At 36.8% G+C, this 18,166-nt stretch overlaps 1 protein-coding gene across 2 annotated transcripts in view; it reads left to right on the top strand.

Moving 5' to 3' along the window:
• The window catches only part of NRXN3 (neurexin 3), a 1,564,316-nt gene that overhangs the window by 688,936 nt on the left and 857,214 nt on the right, over positions 1-18,166 (top strand). For both annotated transcript variants that reach the window (XM_074235619.1, XM_074235620.1), the window contains one exon: positions 5,688-6,071. In XM_074235619.1, the coding sequence (XP_074091720.1) occupies positions 5,688-6,071 (384 nt within the window). The remainder of the gene's footprint in view (positions 1-5,687; positions 6,072-18,166) is intronic.

Below are 18,166 nucleotides of genomic sequence, written 5' to 3'. Positions count from 1 at the left end.
TCATTTCCTCCTCCAACTCATTTTACAGACAAGGAAACTGAGGCCAAAAGGTAAAGTGACTTGCCCAGGATTACATAGCTAGGAAGTATCTGAGGTCAGGTTTTAATCATGAAAATAAATCTTTTGGATTCCAAGTCTGGCACTTTTTTCATTCTGCCACTTAGATGTCCATATACATAAAATCAATCTATCTATTGATCTATCTATCCAAAAGCCTATTATATATGTATCTATCTGTTTTGTTGATATATCTTATATTTATATAGTAATTATTTCCATATTTATATGTGAACATTGTGGATACATATTTCATATATGCATGCACTATCTGTCTATTCAAATACCTATTATATGCATCTGTCTATTTTAATGACATATCTTAGAGACATATATTTTATATACATATATGAATATTATGGATACATATTACATATATGTATGTTCTTTCTTTCTATCATCTATCTATCTGTTTGTGTATCATAGGTTGAAAATAATCTATCAGGGCTAAAGGCTTCCTCCTGAATGAGCTTTAAACCAATTCTTGATGGAAATCAGGGAAACTAAAGGGCAGAGGTGAAGAGGTAAAGTATTCTAGGCAGAGGAGGGAGTCAGTGCAAAGTTGTAAGTTGGAGTGGCTTCTCTGAGTAACTTCAAATAGGCTAGCAGAGCTAGATTAGAGCATGTACAGTCATATACATATAGCTTGATTAACAAGCCATCTCTGCCTTTATCCAAATAGCTTATGCAAATATTCAACAACATGGAGAAGACATAAGAAGATGGGAGATGTATGAAAGGACCAAGTCATTCAAAGGTTTTTTCACTATATATCATTGTCTTATAGAAAATATGTTTTTCTATATGATGAGATTATGTTTTGTCCACCATTAGCCTAAGTGTTTGATAATTGTCAGTATGTACATCAAAAACAACAAAATCCCCTTCCCCAAACATACCCTTTGATGTTTGAATAATTTTGTTTGCTATATCACCCAGAAAAGTTAAAATCACCAAAGCTATATTGGGGATAAGATGAGGATCAAAGTGACAGGATTGCCTCCCAGGATGGATGGGTTGATGATGGCAGACAAAGGAGAGAAAAGACAACTATTCAAGTCTATTTTGATTCTGTTTCCTCTGACACAGAGAATAGTCTTTGGACTTGAAAGAACAGGACAAAAATGGGTAATAAGAAACTGAAAATCAAGATAAGCCAGGAGACAGTAAGAGAATATCAACCTATCTGTGATGCATTCTGGTCTCCAGGCCAAAACAAATTAGATCCGGAGGCACTGAAAGACTATGATATGATGGCTAACTAATGAGCACCTATGTTATGTATAAGATCATGGAGAATGAGAGAAATTTTTCAGGCCTGGTGAAATACAAATGTCCTACTTTTCCATCAAAGGAACTTCTGCAAATGATGGGCTAGTGAATTTGACTTATAATCAGGGAAAATTCTAGAATGCATTATAAAAGAATTGGTTAATGAAAATTTTGAAAATATGGTTAAATCTTTGTCCCAGAGAATTAAAATCAAAACAGATGTCCCTCTTCTCTGAGAAGTGATTGAATACAAGGGCAAAATGTTGCACACATTTTTAAATGCATTTGTTAAGATTTTCCTTGTTATGTGGTAGGATCCCTTAAGAGGAAAATGTATTGGGAGTATTCATAGATGGAGAAAAATGAGCCTTCAATGAAACTTTTAACGAAGAATAGGAAGAAGTTGATCATAAAGAGCCAGCCAGGGGCAGCTAGGTGGCACAGTAGATAGTGTACCAGCCTTGGAATAAGGCAGACCTGAGTTCAAATCCAACCTCAAACACTTAGTTACTTAATTATGTGACTTTAGGCAAGTCACTTTAACCCCATTGCCTTGAAAAACAGGAAAAAAATAATAAAGAGCCAGCCAGTATGTTTTGTTAAGAGCAGGTTATTGCCAACCTACCCTCATTTCCTTTTCTGAAAGGGTTCCTAAACAATGTGAAGAGGGGAAAGGTTGAACATATCATTTTCATGGATTTTGACAAAGCAAGTTATAAAGCCTTTCAATATATTTTTTGGGAACAAAATGGAGAAATGGAGGCTGTCCCAACATCATAGTTTGATGGCTTTGGAACTGGGTGAGGGACAAAAGAACAATGTCAACTTGCAGAAGGGTCTGTAGTGGAGTGCCTTAGGTGTCTTCTCCATGTTGTTGAACATTTGTATAAGCTATTTGGATAAAGGCAGAGATGGCATGTTAATAAAGTCTACTGATTTCAAAAAGCAGAATAAAAAGCAAAGGGGACAAGAGTTTTTTAATCACTTACTATGATCTAGGGACTGTGCTAAATGCTTTACAAATATTATTTCATTTGATTCTCCCAACAACTCTATGAGGTAAGTGCCATTAATATTCCTATTTTTAGTCAAAGAAAGTGAGACAGAGGTTAAGTGACATGCAGTGGATCACACAGCTAGTTAGTGTTGGGTAGGACTTGAACTCAGATATTCCTTGATCCAAGTCCAGCATCCTATCCACTGTAATATTATATGATAGAGTCAGGATCCAAAGGATAGACATATATTTTTGTTGTTATAGTTATATTTGTTTTGGTTTTATACTTATAAATTATATCAATACATATAAGTATATACATATAAATAGATAAATTTGTATATGCTTTATAAATATGCAAATATATATATTGGCATCAATATCTATATCCATACCTACAAGATATATTCAGACTGGAATGTTGGGTTGGATAATATAAGGTAAAATTTAATGGGAATGCACATTTGGTTTAGCAAAACTCTAATTCACAAGTATAAAATTGGAAAAGGGGTTAGAAGTTCCTTTGATAGGGGCGACTAGGTGGTGAAGTGGATAGAGCACCAGCCCTGGAGTCAGGAGTACCTGAGTTCAAATCTGTTCTCAGACACTTAACAATTACCCAGCTGTGTGGTCTTGGGCAAGTCACTTAACCCCATTGCCTTGCAAAGACTAAAAAATAAAAATAAAAATAAAAAAGAATTTCCTTTGAAAAAATCTGGGCATTTTAATAAACTGCATTTTCAGTAAGAATCAATAATGTGATGCGACATCATAAAAACTAATACGATCTTAGACAATGTTAGGAGATATTTAATAAGGGAGTTAATAGTACTTCTATATATTACTTGGTTTAGAACATTTTTATGCATTCAGTTCTAAGTACCACATCCATTAATAAATCTGAGGACAACTGAGATGGTGAAAGTTCTTAAGATCATGCCACATGGGAACCCACTGAAAGAATAGGAGAGAGAACTTAGGGAGGATATGGTAGCTGTTTCAAGAATCAGAATTATTCTCTTTGACCACAAAACATGTGGAGCATGGGAAGAAGGTAAAGAGAGAAAGATGTAAAATTTTTCAGTCAACAAGTATTTTGTGAACAACCAAGAGTAGCAACAAAAGTAATTTCCAAACAGAACTAGCATTAGGAGGTACTAGGATTTCACTCAGATTTTCAAGAAAAAGTCTAGGTTAATACTTGTTAAGTATATAGTGTAGAGTATTCTAACCTTCACTCTCACATTATCTTTCATTTAGAATGTAACTTTTAAGTCAGGGGTGAGAAATGTCCTACTGGTGAACCAGTTGGTCTGGTACTGCCACAGGAATTGCATGCAGGACTCGAAACTCATAAATCTTAGAGCCTTTTAAGAGTGAATTAATTGGGCAGCTAGGTGGTACAAAGCACCAGCTCTGGAGTCAGAAGGACCTGCGTTCAAATCCAACCTTTTAATAATTGTCTAGTTATGTGACCTTGAGCAAGTCACTTAACCTCATTGCCCCTTAAATAAAAATTCTAAAAATAAAATTTTAAAAAATTTAAAAAGAGTGAATTAATTAAATGTTTGACCAAATGTAGCAGACAAATGATCCTATCTAAATGGCTCTTGGAAGAACCCTGTTTTAAGTAGAATTATCACCATGTTATTTCTACCATTAGAATATGAGCTCCTTCAGGTCAGGCATGGGATATTTTTGCTTTTCTCATGTCTTCATTCCAACACCATTCCTGCTTAGCACAGTGACTTACACATGTTTATTAACCCTGGGTTTGCTCTCAACTATAAGATTCTCTGGTTCCATGAATACATGGTGTTTTCATGAAAATAAAAGCACTATTAATAGCATGGTAAAGTAGATAGCCTTAGAGTTGGGAAGATCTGGGGTTCAAACTCCATCACCTGTGAGATGCATTGACTATGTGACCCTAGATAAGTCACTTATTTTCTCAATGTCCCAGACAACTTTCAAAGACTGTAAATTGAAAAGCAGGTACTACTAATATGCAAAAGAAATGGGACCTTTCATTTGTGGAATTCCCTTTGCCAGTGAAATCATAGGTCCAGCTCTCTTTCCAGTATCTTGCAGCACTGCCACCATGGTGCACATGAATGTCCTGGCAGATGCTCTTAAAAGCATCAACAATTCAGAATAGTGAGGAAAACACTAGGTTCTCATTAGGCCATGCTCTAAAGTAATCATCCAGTTCTTAACTGCGATGATGAGGCATGGTTACATTGGCGAATTTGAGATCATTGATGTTCATAGAGCAGGAAAAATTTGTGAACCTCACAGTCATATTAAACAAGTGTGGCATAATCAGCCCCAGATTTGATGTTCAATTAAAAGATCTGGAAAAGTGGCAGAATAATCTGCTACTATCCCGTCAGTTTGGGTTCATTGTGCTTACAACCTCAGCTGGCATCATGGACCATGAGGAAGCGAGATGAAAACACACAGGAGAAAAATCCTGGGATTCTTTTTCTAAGGGTATAAAAAATATAAATATAAAAATGTTCCAGTGAACATTTGAATTTGGGATCAACTAATCATTCCAAGGAATTTGTGGTTTGATGTTTGAATCCATGAATTTGTTTTTTTAGAACTATTTTGGTAATTATATTTCAATATATTGTTTCCTGTGCAATTTTATATATTTTTCTTATATATTTAAAAGTATTATTCTGAGAAGCAGTCCATAGGTTTCACCAGACTGAAAAGATCTATCATGACACCAAAAAGAAAAAAAGGCTAAGAACCTTTGCTCTGAAATTTTTCCCATCCTTTGGGCATTTTGGTATCTGATAGAAGTTAAAAATTAGACAGTTTCTTACACTGTAATATTTAATAAGTAAATAATAATAGTTATTCTCAGAGGAGGAAGGACTGTAGAGGAAGAAATCCTTATCTAGAGACTGGTTATAATTGATATTTTATTACATCTCAACTGATTCCTAAAGTAATCAATCAGAAGGAAACTTTTATTTTCATAAGGAGAGTGGGTCATTTGCTAAATTTGGGTATTATAAAAAGAAGTTAGTTGACCTTTTGTTTGAAGATGAAACTGCTGACAAAATGACTTAGGAAGTATGCAGAATTTTTTTGTGTGTGGTAACAGGTCCCTGAGTTTTCTCACAGCTCCTACTTGGTGTACCCTGTTCCAGCTACCAAAGGTTTGAAACAGTGCCATGAAGAGTAACCTTCCTACTTATTCTCATTGTATGTTTTTCCTTTTCTGGCAAGCCAAGATCTAGTCTGCAGGGTCTCACCTGCCTGGTACCTTTTGTTTAACTAACTGAATGTCTGATATACCTGAGCTGCCCTCCAGGCTGCTAACTCTTTTTCTTTCCTGTCTTAGGTACCATATCAGTGAACAGCAGACGTACCCCATTCACAGCCAGCGGTGAGAGTGAGATCTTGGACCTGGAGGGGGATATGTACCTGGGTGGACTGCCAGAGAACCGTGCTGGGCTCATCCTCCCTACAGAACTGTGGACTGCCATGCTGAATTATGGCTACGTGGGCTGCATTCGAGACTTGTTCATCGACGGTCGGAGCAAGAACATTCGGCAGCTAGCAGAGGTGCAGAATGCCGCAGGGGTCAAGTCTTCCTGCTCCAGGCTCAGCACAAAGCAGTGCGACAGCTACCCCTGCAAAAATAATGCTGTTTGCAAGGATGGATGGAACCGCTTCATCTGTGACTGCACTGGCACTGGCTATTGGGGGAGAACATGTGAGAGGGGTGAGTCTCCCCGTGGCAAATGATTTGCTAAATTAGTTGGTTGCTGTCCTATACTGTGCTATTAACCCTTAAATGTCATTAAGTTTAGAAATCAAAATCTCCTTTCTCTTGGATATGAGATTTTTCTGATATTCTCAGTACCAGACTTCAAAGGTATCTTCCTTCTAATTTCTGAATTCTTGGATTTGCTGTGAAGAGATGTCAGAAAGGGAAATTTGGGGATGAATGCTATCTTCTCTCAAAGTTGTGATTTTTAAAAAATCTTATCACAAAGCACAAAAAAATCTAAAATCTACTAACAGTAGGCCGCTAACACACTGGATATCAGGACAGATGGAAGAAATTGGCCAAAATTGAGCCTTTAGAGCCACATGGTTTCTATCCAGACTCCTTGAATCAGACTGAATTAGAAAATTACTGAAGAAGACATGAATTTTCTCAGGTTTAAGCATGAAAACTCTTACCTGCAAGCAAGATTTGGATTCATCCAATGAGAGAATCTGAAGTTAATCTGAGAGAAAGGAGATTATGACCCATGAGTCATGTTATGGTAAAACAATAGTGTAGGCATTTTTAAGCCTACCTGTATTACATATTAAGGATTTAAAATAAACAGTCCAAAAATAGGGAGGCATAATTCCTGTCTTCCCATAGTTTACAATCTAGCTTTAGATGGAGAGGGAAGACATATATGAAACTATGGACAATATAAGCATTAAATTTTGTGTTACAGGCTACAAATTCTAGAAGAATAGAGGAAGGAGAGTAGTTTTGAAGGGAAATAATAAAGGATCATTGATGAGTAGGCTTGAGTACTAGATTTGCAGGTGAGGATGAAGACGTGGCTTTAAACTCAATTATTTGAGTCCATTAAATTGTAAGCTCCTTGAGAACAGGGACTGTTTTTTTGCCTCTTTTTATATCCCTAGCATAATGCCTACCACATAGAAGGTGATTGGTTCATTAAATATTTATTGGTTAATTGATTTTCTATGAATACTACAGAAGTTTCCCAGATGTCATTGGGTAATACCTGTACTATAAGAGATGGTAAATCTTGTTAGTTTAAAGGGTAGGTAGTATGGAAGAAAGTTGTAGAAAAGATTAAGAAATTTAAATATTTCATTGGTTTAATTGAAATAATAAAAGCAAAGAACTAATTAGGGGAGGAGGAAATGACCTGGAGTTTAAGTAGATGGCTTGGAGCTGGTTAATCTGCTAAATTGCTAGCATTTCTTCGGATCTCTCTATGATTTGGTTTATTTCTGGTAAAGTAGTGACTCATTCAGGAGATAGGAAGGTTCCTTGTCTTCAGAGATGCACTAACTAAACAGTTATGGTACTAGTTAGATTGCTTCTCCTCCTGTGAAGATGATGGGAAAACTGAAGGTCACTGCAGGCTTCTTTCATCTTTCTCTTTGGATCTCTGTACCTCTCTCTTGCACTAGGATTTCTGGGGACAGGCAGCAGGTAGCATAGCCTGCAGCAGCAAGGTGCCTTCAAGATCACTTTCTTCAAGGGCAAACCAATGGGAGTCAATCCAAAATTTCCCAAATATAGTGGAAAGTCACTGCACATTTTTACATTGTCACTTCTGACTAGTCATTAAAAGGAGCCTGATTGGGGATATATGAGAGACAATTATTGCCGCTACAGTGCAGCCAAGATGTATCCATTCTGGGCCAAATAACAAGGAGCTTAGCAAATATAAGACATTTTGATCTATACACTGCAAATCCTAGGTGACTGCCTCAATTTCTTTTTCCCCCCTGCACTATGATTGATATTATATTCTGAATAAACTGGTAAGCAAAAATAGAGGCTCCTGGTTTAATAAACAAAGAAAATGGAAATTCTTATTGGAAATATTTTCTTCATTGACCTCAGTTTTGTAGGGGAATTATGACCATGGACATAAGCATTTTTTCTTTGGGTTACATCATTTGTCACTTGTGTGCTTTTCTTGTTCCACCTCCTATTTATGGACCCTGATGCCAATAATTCTCCATATCTTACTGGATTGGAAGGGAAAGAAACATGTGAGTCATTTTGGAATAGGGGCTATTGCCCCACAGAGAATGTGATAGTCTGTCCTTTTTGCGACTAGATTTTGGTTGACTCTTTTTATTTCTTGAGGGAGAGAAATCAGAGATTGGGGTATGAACTGCTCTAACTCAATATCTAAGAGGAAGTCAAAATTTATATGGATTCATTTGTTATCAAAAAGCAGGTATACCATACTTGCTATAAGCTCCTACCTCTTACCTCTGCCTTAGAAAATGAGAAGAGCTGGATTATGGTCATGGACATACTGACATTTCAGTGAGTTGCTATGTCCCAGTGATCCTGAGTATGGAAAATATACTATACTGAGTCTACACAACTGTCAGCAGTGATCTTTTGTGCAGTAAGTCAATTGAACTTGACTAGCCTATTGTAATTCTTAAGGATATATGTTCCATGAAGGTGTTCCCCCAATCAAGGATGCCTATTCTCTATGCCTATCTGCTACAAGTAGTTGACTAGTCATTGATTTGACCTTGTATGTCATATGATTCAGATTTTGTCTGATCACTTTGACTTGACCAGTTTGTAGCTTATAGAATATACCTAGGATGATGTAGCATGACTTCAAAAAAAATTATTGATGTCATCATCTGTCTCAGTGATCCAGAAATAATTATTTTATTGGTGGTCTTTTGATCCTTATTCAAGGACATAAAAAAACTGTAGGCATTGTTACTGCCATTTTAGTTGAAACTGTGATCCACAGATATTAGGACACTATGTGGAAGCAACTCTTCATTTTGTCTTCCCCCAAAAGCATTATGGCTTCAGATTGTCTGTTCTGCAGATGTCTTCCAAGGAACTGTAATCAGCTCCAAGAGGCCCTGGGGTCATGAACAAAGCATTTCCTTCAATACTTATGTACCTAACATCTGTGGCAAATTAACTCAATTGAATTCTGGGATCAGAATATTAGAGCTAAAGTGAATGAATGAATTAGAAATTCTTTATTAAGTTCTTATTGTGTACAAATCACTATATAAAACAAAATATAAACAAATGGAAAGGAACTTATATTCTAATGGGGTAAATGATATATATGAGTTTGCAGGTCTAAATTTAAAGCAAATTGCTATAATGGTTTACCTCAAACTAGATAGCTTTTGGGGCAGCTAAATGGTATAGTAGATAGAGTGTGGGGAAAGGTCATCTTCTTGAGTTCAAATCTGGTCTCAGATACTTAGTAGCTGTGTGATCCTGGGCAGGTTACTTAACCCTGTCTGCCTCAGTTTCCTCATCTATAAAATGAGCTGGAGAAAGAAATGGCAAATCACTCTAGTGTCTTTGTCAAGAAAATCCCAAATAGGATCACAAAAAGTCAGACATAATTGAAACCAATTAAACAGATAACTGTTACATGCTCTAACCTAGTTGATTTTTCCATTGTATTGATTTGATTTTGGATTGAATTAAGAAAGACTTAACTTTTAGGAATGAGATGGTAATTCCTCTGTACTTTTCCCTAGTTAGGCCCTATCTAAGGTGTTATATTCAATTTTGAGTGCAACAGTTTAAGAAGGGCATTGAAAAACTGGAGGGAATCCAGTGAAGGGCATATAAGCCATATCATATGAAGATAGGTTAAAAGAACTAGGGATGTTTAACCTGGATAAGACAAGATGTAGCACTGGGTGGAGGGCAAAGGGAGGAATGATGACTTTTTTCAAATATTTGAAAGGCTGCCACACTGAAGGGAGATTAAATTTACTCTGCTTGGCCACAGAAGAAAGAAGATGGAACAAATATATATAAAATTGCAAAAGGACAAATGTAGGCTTGATATAAAACCTATATTTTCCTAGAGATGAAACATATTTTTAATAATCAGCACTATTTGAAACTAGAGTGAGCCTCCTTAGAAGGGAGTTCACCTCACTGAAGGTCTTAATGCAGAGACAAGATGAACAATTTCTAGAGCATATCATGGCTGGGATTAATTTTGGGTGTGAGTTGGTCTAGATGACTGCTAAGATCCCTTCCTTCCTAGTTTACATTTTGGGAATATATATGATATTCTTGTAGGTTAGATTTATTCTATATCTCAACTATAGCTATTGTCTCTAACCTTTATCACCTATTTTATAAATTCATAGTTTTCCTAGGGAACTATCAAGAATGACTTCAAGGGGCAGCTAGTTGGCATAATACATAGAGCACTGGCCCTCAAGTCAGGTGGACCCAGGTTCAAATCCAGCCTCGGACACTTAATAATTACCTAGCTGTGTGACTTTGGCCAAGTCATTTAACCCATTGCCTTGCAAAAAGCAAAACAAAACAAAACAAAAAACAAAAAAAACAAGAATGACTTTAAGGTTATCTAGTCCCTGGTTATGTAGTACTATAGGGCTATTAACAGGAATAATCGAAGAGGAGTTGTGTTACTCTGACCAAGTAACTTAACTGGCAGCCTCAATTTCTTCATTGATAAAATAAGAATAATAATAGCATTGACCTCAAGGTTGATATGAGGATCAAATGAGATAACCTAATTAAAATCTGTAATAGTGCTACATAATTGCTGGTTATTATTATAGTTATGAATTAAAGTTTTAAAACTTTAAGTTTCAAAAAAGTACTTTAAGTACATCACATTTTTCACCTCAGTAATTGATTCACAGGGATGAGGGAATAGGTGGTAGCAATTGATGAACCATTGGATAGGAGAATGTAGTGGAGGGCAATCACTGACTGGGAGTCCCTTCACCATGATCCCTTTAAAGGTTGGAGCTGTCGCCAAGATGAGAAGAATGGGATACATGGGGATGGTAGCAGTGTCTCCTCTATCCTTGTCAATGGCACACCCAAATCCTTTTGTATATGCTCTGACCCTAACCAGTCACTTATTGGGGCTTCAAATTCACAAGATCCTCTTCAGAGAAACATGTAGCACTCAGTGGAATAAAAGTGGATTCCCAATGAAACCACTCGTGCAATCAAACATCCCTGAACTTGACTGCCTTGTTATGAAGTTTCCTTACTTTATTACTTCTCTTACAAAACAATCATTTCTATAATCTGAGTCAGTTTAGAAATACTGACCCAATCTGGGCAAGTTTAGTTTTTATAGGCTAGCAGAAGACAAAACCAGAGCTCACATCATGGTTAATATCAATGACTACTATCTTCCTGCTCTACGGGTCAGTTGGCCAACTTTCCTGATTTGAGTAACAATCTGGGATGGAGAGACTGAGGATGTCTATGCAGAGTTAAGAGAGAAGGATATGGTAGAAAATTCATAGATGATGAAGGAGCATGGAATCTTGCCACAATAAAGTCTGCTTCTGATGCTTTTAGAAAGATCTGGACTCAGATCTTGTCTCTAACACTTGGTAATCATTGGACCTCAGTTTCCTAATCTATAAAATGAGAATATTCATATATGTCATATTTGCCTCATAGGCCTGTTGTCAGGATTCCATGGGATGATAATACAGGTATGCTTTCAAATTGGTTATAGAAATATCAATGACTAGTTTTATTAATATAATTATTCAGTGACTTAATAAGAGGTTTGGAGCATAGTGGGGAAGAAAGAAAGTAGCTCTCTCTATCAACATGGAGTGACCTCTCAGGTCTTAGAGAAGGGGAGGGGAGTGTCTTGGAGCTCTTTCTAGTTTTGTCCAGAGGTCTGTCCAGTTAAGTAGCATTCTATTCCCTGCAGTGTGTTATACCACTTAGAAAAAGATTCATACCTGCTGCTGGCTGTGTTGGCTGGCAAAGACTGGCTTGTGGCTGTTATTTTATACTCAGTACCTTTATCGCAACATTTTCTGAAAACTGCTTAAGTGCCAGCCTACATCTACCCATTAAGTCTACAATAAGTTGAGATGCTTTTAAATTATTGATCAGAAGTGCTTCAGAATCACAGAACAAAGTAAAAAACAAAACAAAACACGAGTTTCTTTCTAGATACCTATGCTCCAGATTTAGAACCTTAAATTAGGTTTTCTCAGAAGAGAAGTGTCACATAACTAGCTCTTTTCTGTTACCAAGCAAGTTTTCATTGATAGACTGCTATGCGGTGATCTCCAATTTCAAGGAAAGGATTTTGGAAGTAATACTGCAAAGAATTGGAGGATCTAGTACTATGTACTAGAGGATCAGATCCTTAGGTGACATTGAGCAAGACCTTAGACTTCAGTTTTCCCCATTCTTAAAAGGAGGGAGTTTGTGTAGTTCAATAATTTAGAGCTGTAAGGGATCTAACTCTAGAGGGTCCTTTAGAGTTCTAGATTGTTGATGCTATATTATATTGGTTCCTTGCATTTATGAATATATCAACCAAGTTTTAACATATGGGCAATTTTGTTTTGCTTACTTTTTCTTTTTATGTGTCCATTTTGAAACTAAATTGAAGAATATTTTCTATTACTAGAAAAAAATAGCTTGCATTTCCTTTTCTTCTATCCTTTCTAGTTGGCATCCCTCCATTTTTCACCATTGACAGACATCAGTGAGGAATTGGAATATATTTTTCCTGTTCCTCTGGGAACAGAGAAAATGTTGACTCTAACCAAAAAAAAATAAGGTAGATTTTCAAGATTTAATAGAACTCAAGACTGGTCCAGTAAAAATCAGGTAGTGATGTAATCTTGGGATTTTAGAAAGTTAGACTTATCTAGCATGGCTTGAATCACTTTTATTTATGAGAAAACTGAGGCCCAGAGACATGAAGGTGAAGGAGAGTTGCTGCTGTTATTATCCCCATTTTGGAGTTGAGGAAACTGAGGCAAACAGACTACCTTTCCAGGGTCACACAAATTTGTCAGTTTCTGAAGCTATATTTTGAACTCATTTTCCTGACTTCAGGCTTAAATGTCCCATCAGCCACTTAGCAAAAGACAGATGTTATAATCTCTTACTTCAAAAAACAATAAAATTGAAAAGAGAAAGATGTTGATAAATCTGAGTAGAGCTAAGACACATCATTGCACTTTGGATTGAGACAGAATCTGTGACTCAATTGGTGTGGAGCACTCGCAGGTGATGAAATTTCTTCTACTGATGCAGCTTATCACCTCTTCCACAAGGTTTAGTCTTACAAGCATTGCCCAGAGCATTGAGAGACTAAGAGAATGACCCTATGTTACACAGCCTCTGTGTCAGAGAGGCTGTATTTGAACCTAGGTCTTCCTGTCTTCAAGGTTATCTACTTGACAATGATGTCTCTTTATTGTCTAGTATCAAAAAACAAAAACTCCTAAAAACCAAAAACCAAATCAAAAGAAAAAGATAAATATTTTTTGATGCTGATATGTTACTTAATCCTATTTGCCTGGTTTCCTCATCACCTGGACAACGAAATGACAAACCAATTGAGCATCTTTACCAAGAAAACCCCAATTGAGGTCATGAAGAATCAGACTGGACTGAAATGACAACAAAAACAAGGGATTCAGAAGATAAGAAGAACCAAGGGAAGGAATTTACAACCCTCTTCTTTCTTTTCTTTTTTGTTCCTTCTATCCTTGAAACAAGTAAAGCAGAGCGAGGACAATGGAAATGAGTGAGAGAATACCACAGGTACTCAGGGTTGGGAGCCCTGTATTTACACTCAGTCTTTGAAAGCATCTTCTCCCTGTGTTATGAACTGACAGGCTGGCTAATTCCAGGCAAGTGGATGAAATCATTCTTGGAGAAGATCATTTCATGGTCTTTAGCATGTTAAACCTTCACAGCAATGCATTTTCATCAAAGTGACAAATCTCAATAGTGGCTGCTGAGGAGACAGTAAATCAGAGACCTAATAAAACTGCAGCATTAGCATACTCTGTTGCCTTTTCCCCCACCCAGCAAGAAAATCCTAAGCATTTAAGATAGCTATCTTTTTCTTCCATTTTCCATTTTCTTCATATTCCTTTCCCCATAACTCCCTTTTTGCCTCCTGCTGATATTTTAATATGGATATTTTACATGGGTGGCTTGCTGCATAGGGCAACAGATGGGCCCTGGCCAAGGCCAGGACATTCTTTATCTCAGCTGGATCCATAATCTATGTTATAAAGGAAAGAGAACAGCTCTGAGATGTAGTCTCATTCTACCCACCCCCATTATGATGCTTTCTTTTCTGGGTTTGAAGATACTGGCTAAGTTTCAATGCCCTTGCACATGGTAGAAGCCTGTTCTTCATAGATACCCTCATCTGTGTCACCTATGGCCAGATGTCTGCACATCTACTGTCACTACAACATTTATTTTTATTACTTACATTCTATGATTTTTTTCCCCAAGAAAAAAAATCCATGAAATCTCCATTTCTAGATTCCTGAAAAGTAAGGCAAAGAGAGGGAAAGTAATTATTTGTGCTTTATCTTCTCTATATCTTCCTTTTCCACTCACCCCTATCTCTCTCTCTCTCTGTCTCTGTCTGTCTCTCTGTCTCTCTCTTTTTTGGTCTGATATTCTGTTTTCTAATTGTAAGCTATAAATTGAATAGAAACATTCAGTGAGTGATTCTGTACCTAGTCAGAATTAAGCTGAATTTCTAAGTGAGGATGCAAGGGATTAGAGGGGTTCACATCATCACCCATGGCTTACCTCACTTGGGCTGGTAGATTTATAACATCATACATGTAGTTCTCACAGATTGTGAATATGTGCTCCCTTTCTGATTTCTTAACTTTTTATGTGTCTAGAGAAGGAGCTAATAGACCATTTGGTCCCTAATTGGTTTGTTTTCTTCTCCAGAATAGTTCTAGTTTGAATGAGGCATCACATGCTTTAGCCAAACAGATAGAATGCTGATCTTGGAGTAAGAAGGACCTGAATTTAAATGTCTCTTTCTGGATGTGTGGCTACAGGAGAGCCACTTCACTCTCTCTGAACCTCTTTTTCTTCACCCTAAAATAAGAATGATGATGTCTATAATTTTGAGGCAGCTTGTTATAGTAGATTGAGAATTAACCTGAATCAGGAAAACTTAGGTCCAAGTTCTATCGATTAACTCTATTAACTGTGTGGCTCTGAACAAGTCACTGAGCTTCTGATGCTCTTGGAAAACTATAAATTGTAGAACAGATACTAATCTATATTGGAAGAGGGAGTTTTCTTTCCCAGAATTTCCATTAGAACTGAAATGACAGATCGAGTTGAAATAATTATAGTTTTTTACCTCATTGTGTTGTTGTAACTATTAACAAGCCTCTTTTTGTCCATAAAAATACTTCCAAGTTAGACTAAGTGACTGAAATCCATAGGGTTATTAAATGTCAGCAGATAGAAAAATCAAAGACTTTTTTAAATCACTGAAAAACCCTCAGGGAATCTCTTCTTACAGTTGGAGAAACTGAGGCCCAGAGAAGTTAAATGACTCATTCACAGTTACACAGATAATTAGTAGCAGAATCAGGACAGGAACCAAAGTCTCTGGAACTAGAGCAATACTCTTTCCACCAAGCCCCAGGGCCTCCCATTTTTATTTTAAAGGCAGTCAGGAATAAGTGAAGCAAGTGTTGTTACCAGACCTGATCAACCATGAGTAGCCACATGTTGGATGTCTGTGCACCCAAGCTTCAGTATTTTCTGCAAAAGCTCAGTATGCCCTTGTGATTTTTACATGTAATAGCCCCTTTATTTATTGCAAATAAGCTCAGCAATTAATTCACAGTTAGGGACTTATGGCCTGGAAAATCTCATTATCTAAACCCTGCATTATCCACACATCTGTTTAAAAAGAGATGTTTAAAGAAGTGGTCCGTACATCCAGATTCTCGATCATCTGCATGAGCAAGGAGGGAGCCACTTAAAGTTAGCCAGGGGACATGTACAGATGCGAAGCCTGGAATAGCCACTAGCTTCACAAGCCAGGTTCATTGGCATTACTGGTCCTGGGGGAGGGAGGAAGAAGAAAAGAAGGTGATAGGGGTTGAGTGGGCTACTTTCTGTTATAGTCTTCTCTTTCCTTTCTATTACTCTATCCAAATATGTATGTATGCATGCATGTGTGTATGCATGTATACATGTATTATATATGTATGCATATATATACAAATATTACTTGAAAGGGTAACACTTTAACTGCTAACTGAAATTAGGGCCTTCATTTATACCCAAATGTGCATCTAATATAAATATAATATTATGCATTATAATATATTTAGACATATTTATATGTATACATATATATACATAATATACATATAGTACATGCATATATATGTGTATATATATATATAAGCACCTATTTTTAATATGAGGGTTTGCACACTAGATACTAGGACCCCCAGTTTGGAAAAGGATAAGGAATAAGAGAAATGGCAGCCAAATCTATGACCATTTTGCAGTTGTTAAGGTGGCCATGTATAGACATATCTCAGAGAAAACAGAATACTTACATCTGGATCCTCAAATCTAGTATTTGGAATGCAATTCTTTTAAATACCCATGTTCATCTTTTACAGTTATCTGGAAGATCTTTGTCCAAAGAGAGTTTTAAAAATAACATTTACCATGCTCTTTTCCCTCATTTGGTTCATCTGCCATGAAAAGTCTTGGACTTTTCAGAAGCATGCCATATAAACAACTTGGTTTCTCTGGGACCTTTGTTGCTTCCATTTCCTTCACCCTCACCCTCTCTGCCTGGAAAGAGACCATATACCATTTATCATGAGGAGAACAGATGCCATGGGCAATGATGAAGTAAATTGGTGGGTGGAGAGCTGACCAAGAAGAAGTAGGTTAAAACATCATGAGAAATCATTTCAAATATGTGAAATAACCTTGTTGTCTTTAGGATGATGGCGATAATACCCTTGAGAATAGGTCTCCCATTGTCTTTTCTCTTTTTTCCTTTCATTCTATCTCTCTATAATCTGTAACAATTACTTGCTTTATCATGTTCATCTCCACGTATCCCCTACTCTTACACACACATACACACACATGCATGCACACACACAAACACACACACACACACACACACACACACACACACACACACACACGGACTTTCTCCATTCTCTCTCTCTCTCTGGTTAGGGAATTTCAATCCTCTTGAGGTGAGAGGTAGACAATTACAAAGCCCTCCTATATCCTGTCACTTGTCTTCATTTTTGCTCTTTTTTTATTTACTTCCTGGTAGTAAATGTCCCATTAATGACTGTCTTTTAATTGACTCTTTCCACATGGAAATATGAAATTGGCTCTCAGACATTTTGAATGATGAGTTAGACCGTTATCATTTGATATGAAAAGTAGCATGCCGAAAGCAGGGATATTACTGATATGTGGTGACTTCTTAGAAAAACTGTCCTTGCTGGTAGGGACTACCTTTTCAAACCTTTGCACATTGTCCACCCTGGCTGGCTGCCTCCTCTTAAGCTGTGATAAATGAGAAAGGGTCTTGGCAAGAGGGAATGATAATTCTTTAAAGCCAGGTGGCTAAATTATAAGTGGAAATGACAGAATAGTGAACACAGGATATAAATCCCTACTTGTGGAGATGATTTGGCTTTAAGTAGACCTCTCTTTGCCTAATATGCTATGCTCCCTGTAGACTTGCAGTAAATGGGAATTGATGTTAATGGGAGTGATGATCAAGGAACATTTCCCTGAGAGAAAAGATGCCAAATAGAATATTTTTTTCATTTTCTCATCTTTGTCTTCTCCTTCCATGACTTTATTCCTCCCTTCTTTCTCGATTTCTTTCTTTGTATGTTCTTAACTTTTCACATATTTTTTCTTCCCTCAAAAACGCACAGTTTAATGTCTTTTCTCTATCCTGTCTTGTTTCTCCATTCCTTTACTTCTACCACTGCTCCCCCTTTCCAAAGAATAAATTGGACCTGTCTCATTTCCTTCTACAACAGAATGACATTTCTGGTAATTTAGAAGAAGCTAGTGATGTAATGAGTCTTGACTGTGGCAAGGCTTTTGAGTTTGTCCTCATAAAATGCTCATCAATAAGTCCAGTAAATATGATTTCTAGACTACATTAGAGTTAGAAGAACACACAGCTGGTTAGAGGGGCATTCTAAAAGAATTGTCATCAGTGGTTCATTGTCAATATTAAATGATACATCATGAGCAAT

The sequence above is a fragment of the Macrotis lagotis genome, chromosome 4 (genome assembly GCF_037893015.1).
Source record: "Macrotis lagotis isolate mMagLag1 chromosome 4, bilby.v1.9.chrom.fasta, whole genome shotgun sequence".
In the NCBI taxonomy this organism is placed as follows: Eukaryota; Metazoa; Chordata; class Mammalia; order Peramelemorphia; family Peramelidae; genus Macrotis; species Macrotis lagotis.
This window is presented reverse-complemented; position numbering and strand designations above follow the sequence as displayed.